We start from the raw sequence: 10000 nt of genomic DNA on the forward strand, positions 1-10000 counted from the left end.
TGGACGCTCAGGCTGCTGGAGCACATGGACGGAGAGTGACTGATGGTACTCGCTCGCCTCCGGAAGCTCTGGGCCTGGGGGTCATGACCTTCCTGATCCGTGTCGGAGGTCTCCAGGCACTTCAGGTCACCTGTGGAATTGTGGGAGCGGAGTGGGCTGGACGGCAGTAGGAGCAGGGGCGGAGACGGCGGCTCCACCGAGATGACATCCTGAAGAAAGATAATGGGGCGTCAATCACCCACTTTAAATTACGACATAAATATTTTACTCTTCTTTCAAATGAACAAATCTTTTAATGCTGAACATCAAAAATAAAGACATAAAATACCACACTATAATAAAATCCTGATATAAGAATATAATATTATATTAGAATAATAATAATAATAATAATAACAATATTAGAACAATATACTTTAATATTTATTAATTAATTAATTAATTAATTAAATTTATATATTTTTCTGACGTTTAGCAGAAAAATATCATCCAATTAATTATTTCCCCATTTTAAAATGCACATAATGCTGGACATTTCTTCTACTTTTACACAGCCTGCAAACATCAAACCCATTGTTGTGGTCATCAAACCATTCCTGAAGCATCTCTGCTTTGTGGCATTATCCTGCTGAAAGAGGCCACAGCCATCAGGGAATACCGTTTCCATGAACATGGTCTGTAACAGTGCTGAGGTAGGTGGAACGTGTCACAGTAACATCCACATGGATGCAGGACCCAAGGTTTCCCAGCAGAACACTGACCAGAGCAGGACACTGCCTCCGCCTTCTTCCCATAGTGCATCCTGGTGCCATGTGTTCCCCAGGTAAGAGACACACACACACCCAGCCATCCACGTGATGTAAAAGAAAACGTGATTCTTCAGACCAGGACACCTTCTTCCATTGCTCCATGGTCCAGTTCTGATGATCACGTGCCCATTGTTGGTGCTTTCAGTGGTGCACAGGGGTCAGCATGGGCACCCTGACTGGTCTGTGGCTCTGCAACAACAAACTGTCCTGCACTGTGTGTTCTGACCCCTTTCTATCAGAACCAGCATTAACTTCTTCAGCAGTTTGAACAACAGTAGCTCGTCTGTTGGATCGGATCACACGGTCCAGCCTTCGCTTCTCACGTGCATCAGTGAGCCTTGACCACCCATGACCCTGTCTCCGGTTCACCACTGTTCCTTCCTTGGTCCACTTTTGATAGATACTGACCACTGCAGACCAGGAACGATAGCACACACTTACATGTACAAATGCATTTTTTCACACACAGAGAGAGAGAGAGAGAGAGAGAGAAAGAGAGAGAGAGAGAGACACAGTAAGAGAGGATGTAGTGAAAGTGTAGTAGAGACCTGATGTGTGCTGCTGATGGTGGAGTTTGAGGAGGTGCTCTCACTGCTCTCTTGCTGTAACCTGGACCTACTGTTGCTCTGTTGAACACACACACACACACACACACCATTGACATGACACTACACATAATCTCATGTGATCTCAATATAAATACACCTGCTCATGGGGGAACCCAGAGTTTGTGAGAGAACATTCGTTACATTCACAACATTTGTGTGTGTGTGTGTGTGTACCTTCCATATTCCTTCCAATGACTCCGTAAGCGATCTTTTGGCTCGACTCTTCAGCTGCTCCAGACGCAGTCGGCTGCTGCTCATGCTGCCTTCGAGACTAGGAGATATCTCCTCACACACCGCTGGAGCTTCCTAACTCACACACACACACACACATACACACAAACACGTCAAAAACTAATGCACAACCAAAAAACAGGACTCGCTCTGCTCTGCTTGAGGAAGTTACCTCTTTTAAATAACTGGTAAACATGGTGTGTGTGTGTAGTACCTGTTTTGTTTGTGCGATGTGTGTGTGTGTGTAGTACCTGTTTTGTTTGTGCAATGTGTGTGTGCGTGTGTGTCTTCTGTCTCTCTTCATAGAGTCGCCTTAAACATGACACCACCAGTTCGTTCTCCTCCTGGTCCGATTTCGGTCTGGCTTTCTACACACACACACACACACACACACACACACCCACACAAAGACAAAGATATATATCATAACATCCCATTAAACATCTATGTGTTCCGTAAACATCCTTAATATTTTATTATTATAATTATATTACATTTTATATTATTGCTTTCCTTTTCTTATTGCACCTTAATTAATTAATTAGTTAATTATTATTGCATTTTGATTAACAATATTTTTTTAAACGGTCTTTTTATGATGTAACCATAAAACCGGAGCTAAGTCTCGAAACGGCCACTAGGCGTCGCCACTAATCCGCTTTCACTGCGTTTCTGAGAGCGGTTCAGGAAATCCTTCAGCATGAAAGCGCTAACACTGCAAAAACACGTGCCAGAGTGCACTGTCCAGCACAGGACTGACCGCCTGAAAGCCTTAAAGCCCCGAGGGCTTAAAGAAAAGTCTTTACAGAAACCCAGATGTAGATTGAGAACCCTAACGATCAGGAGAGACTCAAGCGGCAAGGAAGAAACCTTGGCTCTTCTTCAAGCCTTCAGTAGTGGTGTAACAGGTTTCTGCATCTCGCATACACACACACACACACACACACACACACAGACTTTCGACTTTTACCTCCAGACCAGAACAACATGTTCCCCTGAACAGCCTTTCAGAACAGAAGAGATGATCTTAAATACTGTATTATTCTGCAGCCTCAGACTCGTACAATTATTATAAACTATTATTATACATCATTATCATGCATTATTATAAATTATTAATAAATCATTATTAAAATTTATTATTATAAAAACAGTAAAATACATTATTATTAATATATTAAAGTGCATTATAAATAATTTATTCTATTTCTTATGATAAATTATTATTATTATTTATTATTATTAAATTAACATATTTATAAATCATTATTATAAATAATTTATAAATCATTAAAATAAGGCATTATTATAAATTATGAATAAATTATTATTATAACACATTATTATACATCATTTAAAAATCTTTCTTAAAATGCATTATAATAAATCATTAGTATGCATTATTATAAATTATTATTAGAAAGCATTATTATTGTAAGTCACTATTAAAATGCATTATTATAAATTCTTTATAAATCATTTATAAATGTTCAAAGAATCCCAATCGCAGAAACGCAACATAGATAAATTGATAAATTGGGGAGAAGGAAACAAAAAGTGACCCATGCGTATCTTGGGTTTTGGTCAGAACCAGAAACCTCTCTGTCCATCAGGTTATCAAACCACAAACATACCTAACAGGCTCTGTGTAATGATTTGTTTCCGGACAGACAGACAGACAGACAGACAGATAAGAGCATGTTGTGTGAATGAGTGAGAGAGGAGGTGAGTGATGTGATGCTAGTATTATAACAGGGTGTCCTACCCACCAGGGTGGTCTCAAACACACACGCCTGCTCCTGATTGTCCAGAAAAGCCACATGCTGCTGCAACTCCAGCTTAGCCTTGGACGCAGTGAGACCTACACACACACACACACGTTAGCAGGAGGTTTTAACTTGGCCAGGTGTAATGAGTTGTGGTGTGTAACGTGGTTCTGACCCTCGAGGTGGTCACAGAGCCGGTGCAGCTGCTGCATGGGGCAGGAGTCACACTGCAGGCTTTGGGTCCTAGTGCTCTTCTGCTGGGCGGCCACGGAGAACGCCTGTTTCAGAGTCAGCATGATCTCATCCACCTGTCCAAATAAAAGTGGAACACAAAGTTACACGTACTAATCCCTTACACTGGTCATCTGATTTCATTCTCATATTTATTCCTTACTCGATTCTTTAACGAATCCTTACCAGAGCTTCATCTGTACACTGGAACACGTAGCACACAAACAGGCAGCTCCCGCCCTCGTCCGACTCTCTGCAGATAAACCCGAAATGATCCACATGTCTGATCCCCTGCACACACACACACACTTTACAGTTTAAACACTGGATTAAAATAGGAGCTAAAATTACTCTACATAATGAACTCCAGTGACTGAGAAACACTGAGGCCACGCCCACTTGATTAAAACTAAAAGGCTTAGAGACCACACCTCCTTAAGCAGAAATAATAGCAAGAGGCTGCACCTCCTTAAGTAGAAATAGATCTATATAGAACACGCCTCCTTAAGTAAAAATAATTGCAAGAGGCCACACCTCCTTAAGTAGAAATAATAGCAAGAGGCCATACCTCCTTAAGTTAAAATAATAGCAAGAGGCCACACCTCCTTAAGCAGAAATAATAGCAAGAGGCCACACCTCCTTAAGCAGAAATAATAGCAAGAGGCTGCACCTCCTTAAGTAGAAATAGATCTATACAGACCACGCCTCCTTAAGTAAAAATAATAGCAAGAGGCCACACCTCCTTAAGCAGAAATAATAGCAAGAGGCCATGTGTCCTTAAGCAGAAATAATAGCAAGAGGCCACACCTCCTTAAGCAGAAGTAATAGCAAGAGGCCACGCCTCCTTAAGCAGAAATAATAGCAAGAGGCCACACTCCTTGAGTAGAAATAATACATAGACCCCACCCCCTTAAGGAAAAGTAATAGTTACAGAGACCACACCTCCTTAGATAGATCTAATTGGCGGAGGCCACATCTCTTTAGGGAGATCTAACAGCCACAGAGGCCATGCCTCCTTAATGAGAATTAATAGGCAGGGGCCACGCCTACTTAAGTGTAAGACAAAGGCCACGCCCCTTTTAGTGACTAACAGACAGGAATAATTGGATTTATATTTATAGGAGTCCCTTGGTGAAAAAAAGTGCTGTGTGTGCGTGTGTGTGTGTGTGTGTGTGCACGTGTGACAAAGACCTGTGAGCAGAAGGAGATTTCCCTGAAGCTCTTCTCGATGGCCACTTTCTTACTGTCAGGACTCACTAGGAAGATCTGGGAGTGGCCGATCTACAAAAAAATGAAAAGACAAAAATGAGTGTGTGTGTGTGTGTGAGAGAGAGAGAGAGAGAGAGATAGGGAGGGAGAGAGAGAGAGAGAAAGAGTGACTAAGGGCTGTTAAATGCATTATGGGTTGCTCACATTTGCTCTGACTCTGACATCACCATCAAGCTATCATTCATTCAGTGAAACCGGTGTGTTGAAAAGTTCTCCAGGCTAGTTGTGTGTGTGTGTGTGTGTGTGTGTGAGCATGCATCCGTGTGGTTTCACTAGCTATGCATTTTTCCTCACCGAGGTGAGACCACAGCTAAATTTACTTTGTCTATGTGTGTAAGTGTGTGTGTGAGATTGTTCCGGTCTCTCTCTAATATCGAAGAATCCGTAAAATTCCAGGATCTCTGGGAATTATTCATTATTACAACACACACTTCAGTTCATCACGTATCAGGTTCTTGTGAAGCTTCTGGACTAAATTTCTGATAGTCACACTGTGTGTGTGTGTGTGTCACCTGACATGTCATGCCACCTTCCCGTTAAAGAGGAATAAAATAGTGGGAGGAGCTAAAGAAAGTAACTAAATATCTCTACAGGGAGAATAACAACCTAGCCTTTTACACACACACACACACACACACACACACACTCCCACCGAGTGAGTAAACACACTGAGGATTAACACACTCTCCCAAAAAGCCTGATTCAGCTTTACCGCCTCAGTGTGACCTTTGTTCAACCTGGGTTTATTTTACATGATTTTATCATCTCTGTGGAATTTACAGACACTTGACTCTCGGCAGGAGAGACTCTTGTGGTCAGCACTTCATGGCCGGTCAGAAACAAAGTCCACGGCCGTCACTAATCGGATGGGACACTGCTCCTTTACACACCTGTTCAGTATCGGCATTCCCAGGAACAGAAAATAAAGCCAATCAACATGGAGCACTCTGGACCTCTAGATTTCTAGAGAATCTTTATATCATTGGTTTCATTCAGTCCACAAATCACCAGATATATATATATATATAAAAAACAAAGGGCTGACACAGATCAGGCATAACATTATGACCGCCTGACTAATACTGTGTTGGTGTAACCCTGACCCGTCCTGCACTGTGTATTCTGACCCCTTTCTATCAGAACCAGCATTAACTTCTTCAGCAGTTTGAGCAACAGTAGCTCATCTGTTAGATCGGATCACACGGGCCAGCCTTCACTCCCCACATGCATCAATGTGTCTTGACCGCCCATGACCCTGTCCCCAGTTCACCACTGTTCCTTCCTTTTGATAGATACTGACCACTGCAGACCGGGAACACCCCAGAAGAGCTGCAAGAGTTTTGGAGATGCTCTGATCCCTGATGGCCCTTTTGGTCAAACTCGCTCAAATCCTTACACTTGTCCATTTTTCCTGCTTCTAACACATCAACTTTGAGGACAAAATGTTCACCTGCTGCCTAATATATCCCACCCACTAACAGGTGCCATGATGAGGAGATCATCAGTCTTATTCACTTCACCTGGCAGTGGTCATAATGTTATGGCCGATCTATGTAACCTCTTTTGACTCCACCCCCCATCTCAGTCTGAGCAGAAAGTGAGAAATACATCTGAAATGGTTCAAGCGAAGACGGATCGTTCCTCAGGGGACGCAGTAAACCCAGTGTGAGCATCGTGCACTGTTAGGTCACTGTTTTAAAAACATTAATATTTAACACCCTGACCCTGAGTGTCGTAGGAGGATGGTCTGATATTTCTGTCAGAACTGCTGTTATAGGAAAAGAGATGGACCAATCAGAATGGAGGATTCAGCAGAGTGTGTGTGTGTGTGTGTTTTAGTGTGGATTGTGATGAACAATGTTCATGTTGGTGATTATATTACATTTAAACATGTTTTTCTGTGTAATGGTGTAATTGTGCATTTTGTAATTTGTATGGTTGTTGTGAAAGGTGTGTGTGTGTGTGTGTGTGTGTGCACCATAAATAACATGGTCCTGTTCTCCTGCAGGCTGGTTGGCTGAACTCCTGCGGCTCCGTTGGCCGATCGGCGGTGCAGCTCGGGTGAGAGACCGTTCTCATCCAGCGCCTGCAGAGACGGGAAGCTGGGATCTTTCCGGAAAAATAGTGTCCTCTTCCCTCCTCCATCCGCTCCCTCGTTCGCTCCGTTTATCAACTGCGGCGCAAAGGACAAGCACGAGCATGTTAGCTTCAGTGTGTCTGAGGCTAACATGCTCTAAAAATAATAATAATCTGAAGGTAAAAAAGCCTTTAATTTATTTTATTTTAAATGTTGCAGCTTCAGTCCATCTGAATTCTCAAAACCTTTCTGTATCCAAACCTTTTACACCTTTATCCTTATCACTGGACATACCACAGCATTCCTAAAGGAGGTGTGGTCTATATGGCTCTAGATCTATATTGCTATTATTTCTACTTAAGGAGGCGTGGCTTCTTGCTTTTATTTCTACTGAAGGAGGCGTGGCTTCTTGCTTTTATTTCAACGTAAGGAGGCGTGGCTTCTTGCTTTTATTTCTACTTAAGGAGGCGTGGCTTCTTGCTTTTATTTCTACTTAAGGAGACGTGGCTTCTTGCTTTTATTTCTACTGAAGGAGGCGTGGCTTCTTGCTTTTATTTCAACGTAAGGAGGCGTGGCTTCTTGCTTTTATTTCTACTTAAGGAGGCGTGGCTTCTTGCTTTTATTTCTACTTAAGGAGGCGTGGCTTCTTGCTTTTATTTCTACTTAAGGAGGTGTGGCTTCTTGCTTTTATTTCTACTTAAGGAGGCGTGGACTCTTGCTATATAATAGCATGATGCCACGCCTCCTTAAGTAAAAATAAAAGTAAGAAGCCACACTATTATTTCTAAATAGCATGAGAGGACGAGAGGAATAAATCAGACGAGTGAGGGACGAGAGGAATAAATCAGACGAGTGAGGGACGAGAGGAATAAATCAGACGAGTGAGGGACGAGAGGAATAAATCAGACGAGTGAGGGACGAGAGGAATAAATCAGACGAGTGAGGGACGAGAGGAATAAATCAGACGAGTGAGGGACGAGAGGAATAAATCAGACGAGTGAGGGACGAGAGGAATAAATCAGACGAGTGAGTATGAGAGGAATAAATCAGACGAGCGAGTATGAGAGGAATAAATCAGACGAGTGAGGGACGAGAGGAATAAATCAGACGAGTGAGGGACGAGAGGAATAAATCAGACGAGTGAGGGACGAGAGGAATAAATCAGACGAGTGAGTATGAGAGGAATAAATCAGACGAGTGAGGACGAGAGGAATAAATCAGACGAGCGAGGATGAGAGGAATAAATCAGACGAGTGAGGGACGAGAGGAATAAATCAGACGAGTGAGGACGAGAGGAATAAATCAGACGAGTGAGTATGAGAGGAATAAATCAGACGAGTGAGGACGAGAGGAATAAATCAGACGAGCGAGGATGAGAGGAATAAATCAGACGAGCGAGGATGAGAGGAATAAATCAGACGAGCGAGGATGAGAGGAATAAATCAGACGAGCGCGTATGAGAGGAATAAATCAGACGAGCGAGGATGAGAGGAATAAATCAGACGAGCGAGGATGAGAGGAATAAATCAGACGAGTGAGGATGAGAGGAATAAATCAGACGAGCGAGGATGAGAGGAATAAATCAGACGAGCGAGGATGAGAGGAATAAATCAGACGAGTGAGGATGAGAGGAATAAATCAGACGAGCGAGGATGAGAGGAATAAATCAGACAAGTGAGGATGAGAGGAATAAATCAGACGAGTGAGGATGAGAGGAATAAATCAGACGAGTGAGGATGAGAGGAATAAATCAGACGAGTGAGGATGAGAGGAATAAATCAGACGAGTGAGGGACAAGAGGAATAAATCAGACGAGCGAGGATGAGAGGAATAAATCAGACGAGCGAGGATGAGAGGAATAAATCAGACGAGCGCGTATGAAGTGGACTCTGTCCAGCACAGTGTGTGAAGTGACCTGTGTGAGGGAGAAGGCTCTCCTGACCCCAGTGGTCAGCGAGTTGGAGGCGTTGGCTCGGCTGAACTTCTCGATGCACTGGTCTATCAGTGCGGGCGGAGCGTTCTTCTTGGCCACCACGGCCCGGCCGCAGAACAGCACCTCGAACTTTTTGGAGAAGGCGGTCACGGAGTCGAGGTTGTCCTGGCGACTGTCCGGCTGAGAGTCGGCGGGCTGGGCGGCGGCGGTGGGCGTGTCCTCCTGACGGGCGGAGCTTTTACTGGCCTGCCTCAGGGTGCTGATGATCTCCGGGACCTGAAAAAAATATTTTATTTTAAATGATAATAATAATAATAAAAATAATAATAATTACACACTCATGCACACACACACTCTCTCTCTCTCTCTCACACACACACACACACTCTCTCTCTCACACACACACACACACACTCTCTCTCACACACACACACACACACACACTCTCTCTCACACACACACACACACTCTCTCACACACACTCTCTCTCTCACACACACTCTCTCTCTCTCACACACACACTCTCTCTCACACACACACTCTCTCTCACACACACACTCTCACACACACACACTCTCTCTCTCGCACGCACGCACTCTCGCACGCACGCACTCTCGCACGCACGCACTCTCGCACGCACGCACTCTCGCACGCACACACACGCACGCACTCTCGCACGCACGCACACACACGCACACACTCACTCTCGCACGCACGCGCACACACGCACGCACTCTCGCACACACACACGCACTCTCGCACACACACACGCACTCTCGCACACACACACGCACTCTCGCACACACACACGCACTCTCGCACACACACACGCACTCTCGCACACACACTCACACTCTCTCTCTCACACACACACAAACACTCATACACACACACACACGGGTCGGATATTATGATGATTCACTTCATAATTATAATAATAATAATAAAGTCATGTGTTACTCTGTGCTTTCACATGAAGTGCTGAAGTAAGGAAGTGGCTGCAATTCTTGGAAGTGTTAAATCTACTGAGGGAAGCAGAAGTGGCCAGTGGAAATAATCAAACCCAACATGCGTGT

The 10000-nt window shown here is 43.8% G+C and overlaps 1 protein-coding gene across 9 annotated transcripts in view; it reads right to left on the reverse strand.

The window, feature by feature from the left end:
- tbc1d1 (TBC1 (tre-2/USP6, BUB2, cdc16) domain family, member 1) overlaps nt 1-10000 on the reverse strand; it is a 76614-nt gene that overhangs the window by 26981 nt on the left and 39633 nt on the right. For 6 of the 9 annotated variants that reach the window (XM_058384684.1, XM_058384676.1, XM_058384677.1 and 3 more), the window contains 10 exons: nt 8907-9200; nt 6893-7087; nt 4837-4926; nt 3832-3936; nt 3590-3722; nt 3418-3509; nt 1900-2016; nt 1592-1723; nt 1358-1435; nt 1-209 (listed from right to left, as the gene is read on the reverse strand). The exon at nt 1-209 is cut by the window's left edge and continues 81 nt beyond it. In XM_058384684.1, the coding sequence (XP_058240667.1) occupies nt 1-209; nt 1358-1435; nt 1592-1723; nt 1900-2016; nt 3418-3509; nt 3590-3722; nt 3832-3936; nt 4837-4926; nt 6893-7087; nt 8907-9200 (1445 nt within the window). Of the gene's footprint in view, nt 210-1357; nt 1436-1591; nt 1724-1862; nt 2017-3413; nt 3510-3589; nt 3723-3831; nt 3937-4836; nt 4927-6892; nt 7088-8906; nt 9201-10000 lie in introns of those variants that run through there. The other 3 variants (XM_058384681.1, XM_058384682.1, XM_058384683.1) reach the window with 3 other exon arrangements.

The sequence above is a fragment of the Hemibagrus wyckioides genome, linkage group LG29, assembly GCF_019097595.1.
Source record: "Hemibagrus wyckioides isolate EC202008001 linkage group LG29, SWU_Hwy_1.0, whole genome shotgun sequence".
Classification (NCBI taxonomy): Eukaryota; Metazoa; Chordata; class Actinopteri; order Siluriformes; family Bagridae; genus Hemibagrus; species Hemibagrus wyckioides.